We start from the raw sequence: 20884 nt of genomic DNA, 5'->3' as shown, positions 1-20884 counted from the left end.
TTTTTACGCTCAAAATTCACATAGAAGACCAAGGATTAGAAGACGACCCTCAGTCAATGTTACATCCACCAGCCGCTGGGTGAACAGGAAAATATTGTATACCTTCACAACAACAAATATTTCAGTCAAAGTTATATTCTAGATAATTTAGCACATTTTTATGACTGCAAGGCAGAGTACTTAGCATTGATGCCTATTGAGTACGCTGGGGTAATTAAGACAAAGCAATTTTTAATGAAGTCCCCATCTTCTAATTTAAACATGGTCCGCAGACAACTGAAATAGGATTTTTTTTTGTTTTATTAATTTTTGGTAGCAAGTTTAGCAACGTGTGTAAATTGTTGGCAAGGGTGTAGGTGAGGCCGAGGGAGATACAGTCATCTATAACATACACAACATAATACACAGAACGAGAAGCTAACCCCATCAGCCAATTTAGCAATTTACAGAGGAACCGGCGGTTGAAATGAGTATCTTCTGTTGTTTGTGAAATATGGTGATGCCTGGGAGACACAATAGCTCGTTCCCTCAACAACATACTCACAATGGCATTGAAGTGTTCAGAATTGTTGTCTTACAAGAGGTTGGGGTTGGCAAATCTGGTGAGTATTGTGGGAGTGTTTCGCTGGCCTTAATTAATACTGAGTCATTAGTATTTAAAGTCATAATACCTGGTAGTTACTGTCAGTTCATATTTCAGGTTCCGTAATTTTGAAAGTGTTGCAGTGGCTGTGGTAAACTGACAAGAATAGTCGTAAATTTTGGTATTATTCTATGTGTTTTAAAATAATGAACTAATACGTGGGAACGATGGTAACTTATTATGAAGTTAGTATGCTCGAAAATGTTGTTAAGTACAGTTGTGTTCAAGTCTCTAGGCCTTTTTGCTTTATTAATTTTGATATTACACTGCTTTTTTAATAGTGTTTGATGTATTTTGATTTGTTTTGAGACTTTTGGTGGGGGACAGGGTGACATGGAGGGGATTTGTTTATGGCCACCCCTTACGCAATTAAGACATCTGGTTATAGATAGATATAGATTTTTGTCAAATTTGGCCTTGCATGGGTCAAATTTGACGCGTTGCCCTCGTCCGATTTTCAACTTTTCTTTAATATTTTCTAGTAGAATTGGTCATTCTAAGAATCTTTTCTTCTATGACATTTCTCTCGCAAATTGATAATAAACGAGTTACACGCGATATGCTTCCTCCAATCACAATCACAGATTGGTATTTTTTTGTACTTACACCCAACTCAGTTGTGTGTGTTCGTTGGTGCGTGTCATTGTGTGGGTGGATAAAGCGCATGCGTAGCACATGAATCAGCCAATCACAAAGTAGAATTTCAAATACCCTACGTTAGGGCCCGCAAGATTTGAAAGTCAGTTTGTCTCCAACCATGGACTGGGAAGCCTGCAAAATTTATTACTTCACTGGTATTTCACTGTTCTACCAGCAAGAAGATAAAACTGTAGCCTTTGTGTGATCGCATGGTGTTTTACCTTCACCAGGAACAAAGTACCCAAATCAAGGCAAAAGTCTCATTTTACGTGAGGATCAGAAAATGTTGCGCTGTCGCCCGCCACCAGTTGCCGTTACAGCTACAGACGACTCTTCAGATGCAGACAAGGAACTGTAAACTGCTAGGTAAATGCATTATTTCTTATTTACACCCAGTTAGGTTAGGTTAGATGAGGTTTGGTTAATGTCATGGGGGGTCTGGGGGGCAAAGCCCCCCAGTTAGGAAGCACAGCCAGGGTTGGGGGGTCTGGGGGGCGAAGCCCCCCAGTTAGGAAACACAAACTCCCTAAGAAGCTTAAAATTATTTTCTTCCGAAGGATTCTAGTGTTTTTCGTTTGATTTTGATAACAGTTCCAGTAGGAAATCACTCCCTTTTGCGTTTTTCCCCCACCCAACACCCCGGTTTCCCACAGGTCCCCCAGTATTCCTGGGGGAGGGGGAAGAACCGCAAAAAAATATGTTTCACGTGACAACAGGCGTCCAACCTGAGTGTTTTCTGTTGTTTTTCGTGTGATTTTTGTTGATTTGGACCGGTCCTTTCCACCGGAAGTCGCTAGTGGCGTTCAACAAAAACTAGCGACTTGCGATAGAAACGAAGGTCAATATCGATCGAATCACACCAAAAACAACAGGAAACACTCAGGTTGGATAAAAAAATCGGATGAGGGCAACGTGTAAAAATGAGGAGTACGTGTAAAGTTTGGTCTTCCGGGACAAACTTTCAAATGTGAGCGGGTGAGCGGACAGAGCGTGCGCTCGTCTGTGATTGTGATTGGTGGAAGTAACTCGCATGTAACTCGTTTATTATCAATTTGCGAGAGAAATGTCATAGAAGAAAAGATTCTTAGAATGACCAGTTCTACTAGAAAATGTTAACGAAAAGTTGAAAATCGGATGAGGGTAACGTGTAAAAATTGACCCTTGCATGTAGGTAAAGTTGTATATGACATAGGTAAATAAAAACTGATCATGATACAGCATGTCAAAAAAAGCAGGCCTATTCTTCACAGATATCTACCTATCTGTCTGTCTATTTATTGCCAGACACCTTAATCCCGTTAGGGGTGACCACAAACAAATCGCTTCCATGTCGCCCTGTCCCTTGCCATTTCACTGCCCTGCTCCCAGCTCACACCTTCCTCTCATATACCTCTCCAGTCCATATCTCCATCTTATCCTTGGCCTCCCCCTCCCTCTCACCCCCAACCCTCACCACCTCACACATACACACTCCTCGTTAGTCTCTCTCTCTCCATCCTCTCCTTATGGCCATTTGCATCATGGGAAAGCAGTTGTGGTTGATGAGGTGTATGCAGAGATGATTAAGTGTAGTGGAGAGAGTGGAATGAAGTATTTGTTGGAGATATGTAAGAAGGCATGGATGAGTGAAACTGTGCCACCAGAGTGGATAAAGGCTGTGATTGTACCCCTGTACAAAAATAAAGGTGAGCAAAGTCAGTGCCAGAATTATCGTGGCATAAGTTTATTGAGTGTGGTAGGGGAGGTATATGGAAGAATTATTATAGAGAAAGTAAGAGAGATATCAGAAGTCCAAGTGAGTGATGAACAGGGTGGCGTTAGGAGTGGCAGAGGATGTGTGGATCAAATATTTGCAGTGAGACAGATAGTGGAGAAGGCTTGTGAGAAGGACCATAAGGTGTTTATGGCATTCATGGATATGGAAAAAGCATACGACAAAGTAGACATAGAAGGATTGTGGAAAGTTTTGTGCATGTCCATATCCCCTTTGGCCCTTTTCCTCACAGAACCACAAATCTCACCCTCTACTGATATATCTCCATTTTGTTTTCCTGGTTACCATCTCCTTACAAACTTCCGTAACAAGGGCGGCACCTGTTGTTATATCAAATCCCAATATGCAGTTGACACTATTTTAAACTTCACTTCTTCCAGTTTTGATTACTCGCTGTATAAACTAAATTGTTAAAATATTACCAAATATATCTGTGTAGTTTATCACTTCCCCAATGCTTCTTTGGAACCCAGTGTATTTGATTCCATATCCACACAGTTGAGTAACCTTAATCTTGCCCTTAGCATCGAAATTACCATTTTGGGTGATTTTAACATACCAAAAAACATAATGTTGAATGGTTCTTGCTTTATGCCAGGACTGACGACGCCGGTTTAGAGTGCGAGCTGTTTGCAGAATCGTTTAATCTCACCCAGCTGGTAAAGCAACCAACCAGAACACCTGATAATCCTGACCATAGTGCCTATCTCTTGGATTTATTCTTGACAAATAATCCAGATCAATACAGGATAGAGGTACTGTCACCACTTGGATCCTCTGACCACAATCTCATCAAAGCCTCTTTAGTTAACCCCCCACACCTCCCCATTCTGAACCTGTCAGGGTTGACCTGATGGCACTTTGATAGGGCAGACTGGGATGGATTTAGAAATTATCTTGCTGACATTCCATGGCAGTCTTTTTTTTCTCTAGTGATCCCAGTTCTACTCAGTCCCACATTTGTGACTTTCTAGCTGGTATGGATTTATTCATACCAAATTAACAGTTCACTAAAAGATCAAACTCTCCAAAATGGTTTGATGGCAATTGTGCCAGGGCAACAACCCAAAAGTCATTAGCATATAACTCTTACTTAAAATCAAAAACATTTGAATCACTCTCTCAATTTAAAATTGCTAGAAATCATGCAAAAGCTGTAATAAATCTAGCTAAATCAAACTTTCTTCAAAAGCAAGCAACAAAACTACGTAACAACCCTAATGACAATAGAATATTCTGGTCAACTCTCAGTTCTTTCAATAATAACTTTAACAAGTCATCATCCATTCCCCCACTAAAATCTTCAGATGGCGACATTACAAATGACCCGTGGGGGAAAGCGGATTTTTTTGCCAGTACATTTGCCAGAAACTCTACCATAGACGATACCAGCCAGAATGTTCCAGTACTAGAACTTGATTCTCCCGAAATTGCCACACTTAAAATACAGACAAGATACGTAAAATCCATCCTAGACAATTTACCTACCAACAAAGCTCCAGGCCCTGATGGAATTCCACCAATTGTTTTGAAAGTGTTCCCCTGAACTTGCCTCTGTCCTAGCTAAATTATTCTGACTGTGCATACGTACATCTTTATTCCCAAATTCATGGAAAGAAGGCAATATCCACCCAATTCCAAAGAATGGAAGTTCCTCTGACCCCTCTGATTACAGACCAATAGCTGTCACATCTTCTCTTGGCAAGGTATTTGAAACTTTAATTAATAAGCACATTGTTAAACATCTTGAATCCACCAACTTAATTAGTGATAGACAATATGGTTTTTGCCACGAAAGATCCACCATTGACCTACACAATCTCCTAACTCATACCATCCATCAATCAATTGATCTACATGGAGAAACTCCTGCAGTAGCTCTTGATATTTCTAAAGCTTTCGACAAAGTATGGCACTGTTCCCTGCTGTCCAAACTCCCTTGCTATGGACTAACATCTTTTGTTCGTTTGATTTCTTCCTATCTCAGTGACAGGAAAATAAGAGTAAAAGTAGATGATGTATATTCCAATTTCCACTCAATGAATGCTGGCGTGCCGCAGGGGTCAGTTCTGGGGCCAGCCGTATTTTTGGTTCATATTAATGATCTCTCATCCTATCTGTCACCCACAATCCCATCCACTCATATGCGGATGACTCATCACTACATAGTTCATTCACACTCAGACACCCATTAACAAAGTCTAATATCTCTACCTCTCAACTCAGTACAGCCATCTCCATAAATAAAAGACCTATCTACGATCAGTGAATGGGGACAAAACAACCTTGTCTTTTTTAATGCTAGTAAAACTAAATATATCTATCTATCTATCTATTGCCAGACGCCTCAATCCCGTTTGGGGTGGCCACAAACAAATCGCCTCCATGTCGTCCTGTCCCCCGCCATTTCACTGCCCTGCTCCCAACTCACACCCCCCTTTCTCATATACCTCTCCACCCCATCCCTCCATCTCATCCTCGGCCTCCCCCTCCCTCTTCCCCCCTGCACCTCACTCATATACACTCTCTTCGTCAGTCTTTCACCCTCCATCCTCTCCACATGGCCAAACCACCTCAGTGTGTTCCTCATAACACTTCCTATCACATCCACATCCACACCACAATGCTCCTTTATGTCCTCATTCGTCAACCTGTCTCTCCATGTGACTCCACAGGCTCCTCTTAAATAACTCATTTCCACTGCTCTCACTCTTGACTTGTGTCCTTCCAACAATGTCCAAGCTTCACTTCCATACGTTAGAGTTGGTATCACAATACTGTCATGTAGTAACTTTTTTACTTCCATGCTCACTTCCCCTGTTTCTTATCACTGCTTTCAAAGAACCAGCAACCTTTCTTCCCTGCTGTACCCTTTCAAGCACTTCACCCTCCAAACCTCCATCCTTACTCATCACACTACCCAAGTACTTAAACGTACTGACATTTTCCAATTCCTCACCATCCAACCTCGCTGTACATTCACTGACTTCACCTCTCTCAAAGACCATCACTTTACTCTTCCCTACATTCACCTTTAGATTCCGTTTCTTGCACACTCTCCCAAACTCATCCACCAAGCCCTGCAGCTCCCCTTCGTCTTCACTCAACAACACAGTATCATCTGCAAACAACAGTACAGGGAGTTTCCAAACACTATCCCCTCTCACCAGGGCCACTCCAACATCCACCACCCTACCTTGTACCTCTTTTATTACCCCATCCATGTACAGATTGAACAACCATGGAGACATGACACATCCCTGTTTCAACTCAACCTCCAAAGAGAAAAATTCACTTAGTTCACCATCCACACGCACCGTAGCCTCAGCACCATCATACAGACTCTTCACAGCATTCAACAACTTTCCATCTACTCCATATATTCTTAATACTTTCCACAATCCTTGTCTATCCACCCTGTCATATGCTTTCTCCAAATCCATGAAAGCCGCATACAACTTCTTTCCCTTCTCTAGAAACTTTTCCACTAAAGATCTAAGAATGAATATCTGATCTACACAACCTCTTCCCTTCCTAAAGCCTCCCTGTTCTTCTCCAACTAATTCCTCTGTTCTTTCTCTAACTCTGTCAATAAGTATCCTACCATACACTTTTCCTATTATACCAAGAAGACAAATGCCCCTATGATTACCACACACTTTTTTTTCCCCTTTTCCTTTGTATAAGAGAATAATTATACCTGTCTTCCAATCCTCTGGGACTCTACCTTCCTCCCAGGCCAATCTGCACATCTTCCACATCCATTCTACTACTGTCTCTCCCCCATGCTTCAGCATTACACCACACACTCCATCAATTCCCGGGGCTTTCCCCAGTTTGACTTTCTTCATTGCTTCCACAACTTCTATCCTACTGATTTCTTCCTGTCTTCTCACCTCTCTCCTTCTCCCAGCCATTCCCCAGCCACTTATACTCGCATTACTTCCATCCTGTATGTTCAACAATTCCTTAAAGTGTTCTCTCCATCTGCTCACACTTTCTCCCTTCTCCACTAGTAATCTACCATTTTTATCTTTCACTCCCCTGTTAACCTCACTTCCACCCTGTCTTACTCTCTTCACCTCTTTCCAGAACATCTTCTTACAGTCCCTCCACTTTACACTCAAATTCCTTCTAAATTCCTCATCCACTTTCTTCTTTCTCTTACTAATCTTTTCACCTCTCTCTTTCTTTCCACATATAACTCTCTCTTCCGCCTCTCAACTTCTTCCACGCCCCTATTTCTCATCCATTCATTGTATGCTTTCTTCTTTTGTGCCACAGCCTGTCTCACCTCTTGAGTCCACCACGCTGTTCCTTGCACCCCCCTCCGTCTTCTCTTCCTCCCACACACCACATCACATGCTGCACATATTTCTTTTGTAAATATCCTGCACACACCTTCCACGTCCCCCATCTGCTCCGATTCATATTTGCCCAATCGTTCCTCCACTTCTCTGTTATACTCTGCCTTTTTCTCATCCTCTTGTAACCTTTCCACTCTCCTTGCAACTACTCCTTCCTCTCGTCTTTCCCTTCTTCTATTCCTCCATCTTACTTGTATCCTAATTCTGGCCACCATCAAGTAGTGGTCAGAAAGTCCACTCCCTCAACTTTTATAAGCTCTTGCATCCATTACACATCTTCACATCCTTTCATATCACCGATCAAAACACTCTCTCATTCCTTCCAAACTTTTCCATGCACACTTCCACATTTATCCAGAACTCTTCTCTCACTCTGCCAGCAAGATCTTGCGTTGGCACATACACACACATAATTGCCCACATTTGTATTCCAACTTTCAACTTTACCCACAGAATCCTTGACCCAACTGATCCATACTGTCTTATGCTCTTCTTCCATCTTTTGCTCACAACTATATATACTCCTTCCTTTGCCCTCTCATTCTCACCTACTCCTGCACATATACCCCATCCATACTCCCATTCTCTCACACTTTCTCCTCCCCATTTTGTTTCAGTCATTCCACATACATCCACTTTTGCACCCTCAAGCACCTGGACAATCTCCCTCTCTTTCACCTCATCATTCGCTCCTCTTACATTCCACGTAGCACTAAATATATACAGTTTACTAATAGACAGATATTGCCAGATTTGTACATTACCTTCAGTGCTACTAATATTCCCAACTCTGAAAGTATTGAAATTCTTGGCATCTCACTTAACAGTGCCCTCAGCTGGACCTCTCATGTTAGATCACTTGCTAAAACCACCTCAGAGAAACGGGTTATTGTACAGAGTCCGTAACTTCTTCGCTGATGAGCAGTTGGCTATAATTTATAAGAGTCATGTGCGCTTTCAGCTTGACTATTGCTCACCCTTGTGGAACGGATTTGGAGAGGTTGCATTAAAACAACTAGACAAAATTCAGAATAAAGCTGTTAGAATTATTAACAACCCTGCCATTACTAATAAACTACCTTTCCTACAAGTAAGAAGGAATGTTGCCTCCCTTGCATTATTTTACAGATATTTTTATGGCAAATGCTCAGACGAAGTTGCGTCCATGGTGCCACCTCACCATACCTTCCCTCGTGCTACACGGGCATCTGGTAGCGGCCATGACCGGAATGTCACTCAGCCATATTGCAGAACTTCTGCCTATCAGAATTCTTTCATTCCCCGAACTGCATCTCTCTGGAACTCACTTCCCCAGAGTTGTTTCCCTCCAAACTTCAACCTACAGCTGTTCAAGTCCAACTGTTACAGATATTTTATGAACAGTGGACACCAGTAATCTGGTGTATGGATTATTTTTTTTTTTATTAATTTGTTTTTCCTTCCTCTGTTCTGTTAAAAAAAAAAAAAAAAAAAAAAAAAAAAAAAAAAAAAAAAATTGATGGTGTAGATGGTAAGCTGCTAGTTGCCATCAAGGGTTTTTATGATGGTAGTGAAGCATGTGTAAGGGTTAATGGGCATCTAAGTGAATGGTTCGTGATCAGTTTGGGCGTGCGACAAGATTGTGTGATGTCCCCATGGTTGTTCAATATATATATGGATGGGGTGATGAGAGAAGTAAAAACACGAGTAATGGAGAGAGGGATGGCGTTGGCAATGAATGGTGATGGATGGAATATCTCAAATTTGTTGTATGCTGATGATACAGTATTGCTTGCAAGTACCGGACAAGAACTTGGTAGGCTAGTGCACAGTTTTGCTGATGTCTGTGAGTGTCGTGCCTTTAGAGTAAATGTAGAAAAGAGTAAAGTGATGGTTATTGAGAGAGAAGGTGACTCCCAGTGTGAGGTTACAGTGAATGGAGAGAGACAGGAATTGGTGAGAGAGTTCAAATACCTGGGTACAGTGATAGAAAAGAGTGTACTATGTGCAAAAGAAGTGGAAAGTAGAGTGCCACAAGGAAGAAGGCCTGATAGAAACACAGGCTTGAGTGTTGCAGCTGCACGAGGCTTACATGAAGGAATGTTAGTGCCAACTTTAACATACAGATGTGAGATTATGGTGTGGCATGAAAATGAAAAGTCAGGAGTAAGAGCAGGGGAGATGGGACTGCTGAGGAATGTATGTGGAGTACAGAGAGTGGATAGGATATGAAATAATGTGATTCATGAAAGATGTGGAGTGAGGAAGTCTGTGGACACCAGAATCGAAGAGAGCGTATTGAGATGGTATGGTCATATGGAGGGAATGGATAACATAGTGTGGTGAAAAAAGTACAGTATATCTGAGTGAATTTGAACGAGGGAGAAGATGAGGCAGGTCAAGGAGAAGGTGGAGGGATATTGTGGATGAGTGTGTGAGGAAGAGAGGTTTGGAAGTCAATGAGGCTAGGGAACTGACAAGAGATCGAGCTGGCTGAATGAATGTTGTGAGGAGAAGTGCATGATCAGGGATTGGCACCCCTTTTTAACTTGACAGCATTCGGATTGACTATCAGGTAGGTACATTATATTTGAAGCTACATAACGTGGTGAATGATTTTGGCGTATCTGATAGAGCCAGGATTCCATGGGCTTGAATAATGAGTGAATGGAAGTGTTGTCCATTGAATTGGGCAAAATTGGGCTGTCTGGATGTTGCTACTCCTCACCCTGCCCTAGGGTGGGAAACGAGGTCCGGATGATGATGATGATGATGATTATGATTATATTTTTTTTTATTGTTGTATGGTGTGTGTGTGTGTGTGTGTGTGTGTGTGTGTGTGTGTGTGTGTGTGTGTGTGTGTGTTTGCTGTATATATATGAAACTAAAAAATAAATGGTATCTTTTCAGCGCTCACTCTGCAGTTCGTGAGTCATAACTTCTTGGAATATCATGACCCAACAATTGGTAAGATATCACTGTTGTGGTGATGGTTATTGTGGTGGTTGTGGTGGTAGTAGTAGTAGTTGTGGTTGTTTTAGTTGTGGTTATAATTGTAGTTGTTGTGGTTGTAGTGGTAGTTGTGGTTGTAATTGTAGTAGTTGTTGTTGTTGTGGTTGTAGTAGTAGTAGTTGTTGTTGTGGTTGTAGCAGTAGTAGTAGTAGTTCTTGTAATTGTTGTTATGATTGTAGCAGTAGTAGTAGTTGTTGTTGTAGTTGTAATTGTTGTTGTGATTGTTGTAGTTGTAATTGTTGTTGTGATTGTTGTAGTAGTTGTTGATGTAGTTGTAACTGTTGTTGTGGTAGTAGCAGTAGTTGTTGTTGTAGTAGTAGTAGTTGTAATTGTTCTTGTGATTGTAGTAGTAGCTAGTTGTGGTTGTAGTAGTAGTAGTTGTTGTCGTAGTGATTGTAGTAGTACTTGTTGTGGTTGTAGTTCTAGTAGTAGTTGTTGTAGTTGTGGTTGTAGTAGTTTTTGTTGCAGTTGTTGGGGTTATTGTAGTAGTAGTTGTTGTTGATGTAGTTGTAATTGTTGTTGTGGTTAATGTAGTTGTAGTAGTAGCAGTAGTGGTAGTAGTAGTAGAAGTAGTTGTTGTTGTAGTAGTAGAAGCAGTAGTTGTAGTTGTTGTGATTGTAGTAGTAGTTGTTGTTGTGGTTATTGTAGTAGTAGTTGTAGTTGTTGTGATTGTAGTAGTAGTAGTTGTTGTAGTTGTTGTTGTGATTGTAGTAGTAGTTGTTGTTGTGGTTAATGTAGTTGTAGTTTTGTTGTAGTAGTAGTAGTAGTTGTGATTGGAGTAGTAGTAGCTGTTGTTGTGATTGTAGTAGTAGTTGTAGCAGTAGTTGTAGTTGTGATTGTAGTAGTATTTGTGGTTGTAGTAGTTGTTGTTGTTGTTGTTGTGATTGTAGTAGTAGTAGTTGTGGTTGTAGTAGTAGTTGTAGTTGTAGTAGTAGTAGTAGTAGTATGTTTATAACTTTAATGAGTGCTGGAGATTCCTTTGCCCCATAGTCTGTTTGGGTAAGGAAGCTCCCTAACACCTTCTCTTAAGTGATTTATTTTGCTTACTTCTCTGTCTTCCTTTGTGTTATATAAATTCTTCTAACATCACATCCTTTCCAATACCTGGTACTTAACTTGCAAAATGATATTAACTGGTCATATCTAAAAATAAATCACTGAGGAAGAGGTGTTAGGGAGCTTTCATAACTAATGAAAATGCAGGCTCTTGTATGTGTGGCTGTGTGTGTGTGTTTGTGTGTGTGTATGTAATGTAGGTGTGTGTGTGTGTGTATACAGTATGTAATGTTGGTAATTATGTGTGTATGTGTATGTGTACCGTATGTAATGTAGATATGTATGTGTGGCTGTGTGTGTATAATGTAATGCAGCTATATATGTGTGTGTGTAATGTAGGTGTTTATGTATGTGTATGTGTGGCTATGTGTGTGTGTATATATAATGTATGTGTATGCATGGCTGTGTGTGTATATGTAGGTATTTATGTGTGTGTGTTTATGTGTAGCCATTGTGTGTGTGTGTGTGTGTGTGTATGTATGTATGTAATGTAGGTATATACTGTATGTGTGGCTGTATGTGTATGTAATGTAGGTGTTTATGTATGTATGTGTATGTAATGTAGGTGTTTATATGTGTGTATGTGTGGCTGTTTGTGTATATGTAATTTGTGTATGTGGCTGTATGTGTATGTAATGTAGGTATTATGTATGTTTGTGTATGTGGCTGTGTGTGTATGTAATATAGGTGTTTATGTGTGTGTGGCTCTATGTATGTGTGTAATGTGACCAAGTACTTCTATATGTATGTGTATGTGTGACTGTGTGTATGTGTGTGTGACTAGGTAAGATGTGTATGTGTAGCTGTATGTGTATGTGACTAGATACTTATGTGTATGTGACTAGGTACTCATGTATGTGTATGTGACTTGGTACTTGTGTGTATGTGTATGGGTAATATCTCCACATATGTCCATTGTGTCTGCTAATGCACAGTCGGGATCATAAATAATCACATATCCTCCAGCACCTTTTACCTCAAGCTGGCTCCTTACTGCGCAGCAAGTCACAGTGGAGTAAGAGGGGCTGAGAGGGAGGGGCCACAGAGGGAAGGAAAGGTGGGTGGGGGGATGAGGGTTGGTGTGGGGGTGAAGTGAGGGAGGACAGGGAGAGTAGGCAGGGGAGGGAGAATGAAATGGAAAGTGTTGGTCACATAATTTATTTTCTTTCAAACAGAGCGTGATAAAAAGGATTTATATAATAGCTGGTAGATAAAGCTGCATTACACCTTGTACAGCGGCGTCAGACAACAAGCTTTAGATAGGTGGTGATATCAAGGGCTGGCTCGTGAAACAAGTATACTGACGTGACAGATCAAACAATAGTGCAGAGCCAGAAGTGTCCAGCACGACACACTAGTGTCTTGTCCACCAATTTGTAACCAACAGTTTTTTGTCGGGAGAAAATATCTGAAATGCCCACCCCCACGGGAAGCCCAGGGAGGGGTGTCTCAACACCCACCTCAGGAAGGACCCACGGCCCCACACCCACCCCAGGAGGAGACCACAGGGAGGCATATGGAGAGAGTGCAAGGCCCGGGTAAGATGGGCCTAGGTTCCCCACGACCCTGCACCCCTCTTCCCCTCAACACGGCCACCAGCAGGAACGCCGTCCCGGCAGACTACATCACAGCATGGCCAGCCCTCGCCAGGATCAGGGTGGGACTCATCTTAGCACAGTCCCAAGCAGCACCACTGTGACAGCCACTGTATGCCCTTCAGCTGTTACCCCCTGCAGTCCCACGGTGATGGCCACTGTATGCACTTTGGCTGGCAAACCTGGCAGAGGCAGTCCCGCGGTGATGGCCACTGTACGCACCGGGCAGGACGTGACGACCACTGAACGCACTTCAGCTGGTAAACCAGGCAGAGGCAGACCCGTGGTGACGGCCAGTGTATGCGCTTCGGCTGTTGTCTCTAGGGCCTGTGGAACTACGGTGATGGCCACTGTATGCACAGGGAAGGGACGGCCACTGTACGTCCTTCGTCCACTGCCCTTGAGACTAACCCTTTGGAGGAAGTCCCTGGCTCGGCCCACCACCCATCCAGAGGCCGTATGGGATGCTGCTCTCTCTCTCCCCACAGGTGCAGCCCCCCAGAGGAGTTGCAGCTGGAGGAGCTGTGGTGAGGGCCCATCACGAGCCTGGGGATCCACGCCCTGCAGCCAGGCCCCGGATGACACTCTCCACGGATGGACTCCATGAGGAAGGGACGCCACAGGCAGCTCCTGATGGCGGCTCGACCCTGCAGAGACCGCAACCCCCAGACACACAGGGGCACCCCTACGGCTCCGGGGCGTGACCTCCCCAGTCTCACCTGCAGACGACCCTCCTCCAGGAGCAGGCAGAGGCAAGCATGCCTGCCGGCCCTGTTCGGTCCCAGTCCAGAGGGCTGACTTCCCCATTAAGGCCCCATCAGGGAAGGGCCTCCCTCCACGCCGACCAGCAGCCCTGTCCAGACGACACCGCCTCCGGCAGCAGTCCCGTGCCTCCTATGGGAAGGCACACCTGACGAGCTACCTCCCACGCCCGGGCGCCACCTATAAGCAGCCCAGACCCACAGCAGCCCGGGCCAGAGCCTACCAGCCTGATTATGTCCCCTTAACCTGTATATGTGTATTGTTGTTGTTGTTGTTGTACTGTACAGACTGTAACTAAGGTAATATACGTGTAAGGTTGGTCAGCCGAGTTTTTATGCCCTGTTCCCCTTGTTGTGTATTCTAGTTCCAGTCTCAAAAGAGAACCCCGGCTCAGTAGCTAATGTTCTAAGGACGAGAGGTCGACCTAAGAACACCTAGCATAACAGTATCATTGTGTGGGAATGAGAGGGTGTTGGGGTTGTTGGATGTCTCTTCAAACCCATACCAGCATAGAGTCCAAACAACAGATTATGAGAGATATTGTTATTATATCCACCCATGTGCATAGACATCAGAGTTATTTACCTTTTATGCACAGATATTTTAAACAGTCTTTTCATATCGGTCATAAAATAATTGACATGATGGTGACTGTATAGAGGGAGTGTATACTGAGAGGATGATCATATTTACTATGGACACAGCCACAGTCCAAGTATACAATATTAAGTATACAATATTACCTAGACTTGTGGACACAGCCATGTCAGAGGCTGCATATGATATTTAGTTCCAAATATTAATTACGTGTAAGGGTAGAGGATGTTTCTTACACAAACATTAGGGAAGTTGAAGCCATCCATAGTCCATACTGGATCAGAAGTCAAAATACACGGATAAACACAAATATCTTGCTCTGCACTAATGTTTGATCTGTCACGTCAGTATATTTCTCACACGAACCAGCCCTTGATATCACCACCTATCTAAAGCTTGTTATCTGACGCCGCTGTACAAGGTGTAATGCAGCTTTATCTACGAACTATTAACTCCTTCATATCATGCCCTGAATGAAGGAAAATAGACAAATTATGTGACCACAACTTCACATTTCATTCTCCCTGCCCTACCTACCCTCCCTCCCCTCCCTCACTCCACCCTCACACCATCGCTTGTCCCCCCACTCACCTTTCCTTTCTCTCTCTCTCTCTCTCTCTTCCTCTTCCCTCCCCTGCCTACCCTCCCTCACTCCAGCCCCACACCATCGCTCATCCCCACACCCACCTTTCCTCTCTCTCTCTCTCGGCCCCTCTTACTCCACTGTGACTTGCCACACATAAAGGAGCCACCCTGAGGCATGGGGTACAGGAGGATAGGTGATTATTTATGACCACGACTGTATGTGTAATCTGACTACTGGTGTGTGTGTGTGTGTGTGTGTGTGTGTGTGTGTGTGTGTGTGTGTGTGTGTGTGCCACGACTACATATGTACATTTAATATTGACCCTGTGTTTTCAGAGGATGCATATCAGCGGCAGGCGGTGATAGATGGCGAACCAGCCCTATTGGACATCCTGGATACTGCTGGACAGGTTACTACTACCCTAGTTTAATAGACTTGTTTATCTATCTGTCTATCTATCTATCTATCTGTCTGCCTGTCCATTTGTCTGTCTATCTGTCTATCTATCTATCTATCTGTCTGCCTGTTCATTTGTCTGTCTATCTGTCTATCTATCTATCTATCTATGTCTGTCTGTCTGTCTGTCTTTATATCTATCTATCTATCTGTGTCTATCCATCTATTTCTCTCTCTCTCTCTCTCTCTGGAAGGGGTGACCACAGATTACGTCCCTATCACCTTCTCTTTTGCCATTTAGCCACCCTCCCTCCAGCACACGCAACCTCCTTCTCATCCTCAGCCTCCCTCTGCTCTTGTTTCCATCCATCTTACAAATACAGTTCTTTCTACACCTCTCCACCCTATCCCTCCATCTCAATCCTTGGTCTCCCTCTCCCCCCTCTCTCCATCTACCTCATACACACACTCTCCCAGTCAGTCTTCTTTACCCCTCCCCCCTCTCTCTCTCTCTCTCTCTCTCTCTCTCTCTCTCTCTCTCTCACACACACACACACACACACACACACACACACACACACACACACACTCACACACACACACACATTCCTTGTCAGCCTTCTCCACCTCACACACACACACACACACACCAGTATTTTCTTATCAGTAAAGGCGATTTGAAGTATCTAATTGTATTATCATCGGCAACTCATTCTTCTTACCTGAGTCACTTTTGATAACAGGATTTGGAGAGACTGCAGTGGCTAGAGATTTGAGAGAGAGAGAGAGAGAGAGAGAGAGAGACCTTTTCTTTCTTTCTTTCTTTCTATCTTTTTTTTTTTTTTTTTTTTTTTTTTTTTTTTTTTTTTTTTTTTGGGCGGGTGAAAGTTTGATTTTTATTATAGTATTTTATTTTTCGTTGTTGTTGTTGTCATTGTTGTTGTTGTTGTTATCACTTATCATCATCATTATCATCATCATCATCACTGTCATCATTATTATTATTATCATCATCATCGCCATCATCACTGTCGCATTGTCATCATCATCATCATCGTGTCTCAGTACTATCATCATCATACATGAGTCAGATTCATGATCTGTTCATTTTGAGATGCTTGGACACACTGCATTTAGAAGACTGGAGGTCATAGGCAGAGGAAAATACAGGGGAAGACAGTTCCAGAGTTGACCTGTTGCATACATGAAGGACTGGGAGTAACAGTTAACTTACCTCCTATCTCCCTACCTTCCTACCTACCTACTTACCTACCTACCTGCCTACCCCTACCAACACTGGAGGTCATAGGAATAAGGAAATACAGAGGTAGACAGTTCTAGAGTTGACCTGTTGCATGCATAAAGGACTGGGAGTAACAGTTAACTTACCTCCTGTCTACCTGCCTACCTACCTACCTACCTTCCTACCTACCAACACTGGAGGTCATAAGCAGAGGGAAATACAGTGGAAGACTGTTCCTACCTACCTACATGCCTACCTACCTGCCTACCTACCTGCCTACCCCTACCAACACTGCAGGTCATAGGCAGAGGGAAATACAGAGGAAGACAGTTCCAGAGTTGACCTGTTGCATACATGAAAGACTGGGAGTAATAGTTAACTTACCTCCTATCAGCCTACCTACCAACCTATCTACCTATCAACACTGAAGATCATAGGCAGAGGGAAATACAGAGGAAGACAGTTCCAGAATTGACCTGTTGCATACATGAAGGACAGGGAGTATTGGTTAAGTGTTGCTGGGATCAGGAAGTTAGCCTAGCCTCCCCTAGACCTCACAGGGGGGGTAACTGGTATTAATTTTTCCATCCCCTCACCAGATTGAATTCACAGCAATGAGGGATCAGGGAGTTAAGTTAGCATCAGACCCCTAGACCTCAGAGGGGGGTAGCTGGTATTAAATTTTCCATCCCCTCACCAGATTGAGTTCACGGCGATGCGGGAGCAGTACATGCGTTGTGGCGAGGGGTTCCTGATCTGCTACTCGCTCACGGACCGCCGCAGTTTTGAGGAGGTGGCGGGGTACAGGAAGTTGATAGCCAAAGTGCGTGCGTCCGACCCCATACCTGTGGTGCTGGTGGGCAACAAAGTGGACCTGGACGACCCTATGCATCGAAAAGTGAGTACGAGGCTGGGTTTACATACGAAGCTCGGTGGAAGTGACAGGAAAGATGGGAGAAATAGGAAGAGAGGAAGGCAGACACAGAAAAAGAATGATAAAGGTGAAGGAAGAAGTAGGCAGCACTACATCAAGTGAGTGGATGATAGTGAGAAATAGGGAGAGAGGAAGGCAGACACAGAAAAAGAATATTTAAGGTGAAGGAAGAAGTAGGCAGTACTACATCAAGTGAGTAGATGATGACGAGAAATAGGAAGAGAGGAGGGCAGACACAGAAAAAGAATGATAAATGTGAAGGAAGAAGTAGGCAGCACTACATCAAGTGAGTAGATGATGACGAGAAATAGGAAGAGGAGAGCAGACACAAAAAAAGAATGATAAAGGTGAAGGAAGAAGTAGGCAGCACTACATTGAGTGAGTGGATGATGGTGAGAAACAGATAGAGAGGAGGGCAGATGCAGGAAAAGAATGATAAAGGTGAAGGAAGAAGCAGACAGCACTACATCAAGTGGGTGGATGATGGCCACCACTACCTACCACTTGTTCACGTGTATAATCCCTGTTTTGTGATATAATTCTTCCACTTTAACTTGCCAGAGAGTTTCATTATTTGCAGCCTATTTCTCACAGCCCAGTGGCAGAATGAGGGAGTACTGTGGCATTAAATCATTTCCATTGCACTTCTTGATTGAAACTGTATTTAATCTATTGTTACAACTTTACATGTAATGAAGAGATGGTATTTGTAGACCAGCTTGAGGTGAACAGAGTGTGGTTGTGTGTGAACCAGTATTTCTGTCTATCTACAGCCAGATGCCATAATCCTGTATGGGGTGATCGTTTATGTTTGAGTTTGTTTTATGGGGAGGGGCACTAACCCTCCACCAACCATCTTGTTGACATGTAGGGAACACGAATGGGGTGTTTTATATGGTTACCACCCAGTGTTGTAAATGGTTTCCTGGCTTACCAGTATATGTAATCTGTTAAATACTCCCCAGGTCACGACAGAAGAGGGACAGGCGCTGGCACAAGCGATGGGATGCCCTTTCTTCGAGACGTCCGCGGCCCTCCGTCACTTTGTAGATGACGCCTTCCACATGCTGGTGAGGGAGATCCGCAAGAGGCAGAGCAAACCCGATGGGGGATTGCAGGCACAAGTAACCCCCAGTCAGCCCCTTTCACACTGGCGTCGATTCAAAAACATCTTTCTGTGGATATTCAGAAGGCCGAGGTACAAGTAAGAGTCGGTGCTGCGTGTCCAAGGTGGCGATGGTGGGTGACCTTTTTGGTGGTTGCCCATTACCAGACGATTTTAGGAGATTTTACTCTTGAAACTGGGTGACATGCCTTTTAATTTTCCTGCTACAAGAAATAAGAGACAGTGGATGGACTAGATGCCAAGATTCATCCGTTCTTTCGTTATCTGTGGGAGATTGATGAGAGGCAGAGAAAACCGGACAGGATACAGGGCACAAGTAATTCCCAATCCTCTCCTTTTACACTGTCCTAGGTTTTAAAATGTACTCCCAGCAGGATATGATGCACAAGGAATCCCCAGTCCTCTCCCCTTACACTGTCCTAGGTTTTAAAATGTACTCTCTCACATAACATGAACTAAGTAGAAAATACTGTGTTCACATCATTTTTATTTTACTCCTGTCACTGCTGCACAATTTTAGATTTTTAAATGTAAGGGTTTGATATCAGAGTATGTTTAAACTTGCAGAGTGGAGTGCTGAGTCCAAATTCTTGACAGTCTTTTATATAATACTTGTGGTTCTTACATATGGTCAGTGTGCATCCCATACTACACAATTTGTTCTATTTTATTTCACTTATAGAAGCTCCAACATACTTCCGTGCGTTGACCTTGATCTCCTAATGGCGGCACTCCATGCTGCTTGATCTCTGGCAGCCTCCCTATTCAGTCCCTTATCCCTGATGTCACACTGTATGACATCCCAGGTCTTTTTTGGTCTGCCTCCTACAACCCTATCCCTAATGTTCACACTTCTCACCTTCTGCACCCAATTGTCATCCACTATCCTCTCCACATACCCAAACCATCTCGGTGTACCTCTCCTCATCACAACACCAATACACTCCAGTCCCATCCTTCCTCCCAAACCATCTCAATCTACCCCTCCTCATCACAACACCAATACACTCCAGTCCCATCCTTCCTCCCAAACCATCTCAATCTACCCCTCCTCATCACAACACCAATACACTCCAGTCCCATTCTTCCTCCCAAACCATCTCAGTCCACCCCTCCTCATCACAACACCAATACACTCCAGTCCCATCCTTCCTCCCAAACCATCTCAATCTACCCCTCCTCATCACAACACCAATACACTCCAGTCCCATCCTTCCTCCCAAACCATCTCAATCTACCCCTCCTCATCACAACACCAATACACTCCAGTCCCATCCTTCCTCCCAAAACATCTCAATCTACCCCTCCTCATCACAACACCAATACACTCCAGTCCCATCCTTCCTCCCAAACCATCTCAATCTACCCCTCCTCATCACAACACCAATACACTCCAGTCCCATCCTTCCTCCCAAACCATCTCAATCTACCCCTTCTCATCACAGCACCAATACACTCCAGTCCCATCCTTCCTCCCAAACCATCTCAATCTACCCCTCCTCATCACAGCACCAATACACTCCAGTCCCATCCTTCCTTGTAACTCCACCATCATAAGCCTAGCCCCCCCAGGGTTTACAATTCAAGGATGCACTATGCATCCATCTAATCATTGCCAATTCTGTCCAGTACTCCAAACTTTATCGTCAGAATGCTGGAGTCACATGGAGAGACAGACTAACAAATGAGGATGTGAAGGAACGTTGTGGTGTGGATGTGGATGTGATAGGAAGTGTTAGGAGAAACACATTGAGGTGGTTTGGCCATGTGGAGAGGATGAAGACTGAGAGACTGATGAGGAGAGTGTATGTGAGTGAGGTGGAGGGGGAGAGAGGTAGAGGGAGGCCAAGGTTGAGATGGAGGGATGGAGTGGAGAGGTATATGGGAGGGGGGTGTGAGCTGGGAGGAGGGCAGTGAAATGGCAGGGGACTGGGCGACATGGAGGCAATTTGTTGTGGCCACGCTGTATGGGATTAAGGCGTCTTGCAGTAGATAGATAGAATTCTGGAGTCTTCATCCCACTTTCTGTTTCTGGTTTAAGCACTCTGGTTTTCAGTAATCCAGGGCGCCATGTGGTATCTCTGTTTCATACCCGTAACCATTCATATTAGCTTTGGTATTCTGTGCTGGGTTAGGCATGGCATTGTTAAACACCTTATGGGAGGCCCAGTGGTG

At 43.7% G+C, this 20884-nt stretch overlaps 1 protein-coding gene across 1 annotated transcript; it reads left to right on the top strand.

The window, feature by feature from the left end:
- Positions 1-413: 413 nt before the first annotated feature.
- Ric (Ras-related protein interacting with calmodulin) lies at positions 414-18980 on the top strand. Its single transcript, XM_080280080.1, has 5 exons — positions 414-602; positions 10313-10369; positions 15346-15419; positions 17350-17547; positions 18549-18980. The coding sequence occupies exons 1-5, from the start codon at positions 494-496 to the stop codon at positions 18789-18791; spliced, it is 681 nt and encodes a 226-aa protein (XP_080136206.1). The 5' UTR covers positions 414-493; the 3' UTR covers positions 18792-18980.
- The last annotated feature ends 1904 nt before the right edge of the window (positions 18981-20884 follow it).

Source organism: Coenobita brevimanus, chromosome 83, assembly GCF_032717465.1.
Source record: "Coenobita brevimanus isolate Jiangsu-jjx chromosome 83, ASM3271746v2, whole genome shotgun sequence".
Classification (NCBI taxonomy): domain Eukaryota; kingdom Metazoa; phylum Arthropoda; class Malacostraca; order Decapoda; family Coenobitidae; genus Coenobita; species Coenobita brevimanus.
This window is presented reverse-complemented; position numbering and strand designations above follow the sequence as displayed.

Coding starts and splice junctions, on each gene's coding strand:
- Ric (XM_080280080.1), top strand. CDS start 494: ATGGTGATGCCTGGGAGACACAATAGCTCGTTCCCTCAACAACATACT. Junction 603..10,312: donor GGTTGGGGTTGGCAAATCTG/GTGAGTATTGTG, acceptor GTATCTTTTCAG/CGCTCACTCTGCAGTTCGTG. Junction 17,548..18,548: donor ACGACCCTATGCATCGAAAA/GTGAGTACGAGG, acceptor AATACTCCCCAG/GTCACGACAGAAGAGGGACA.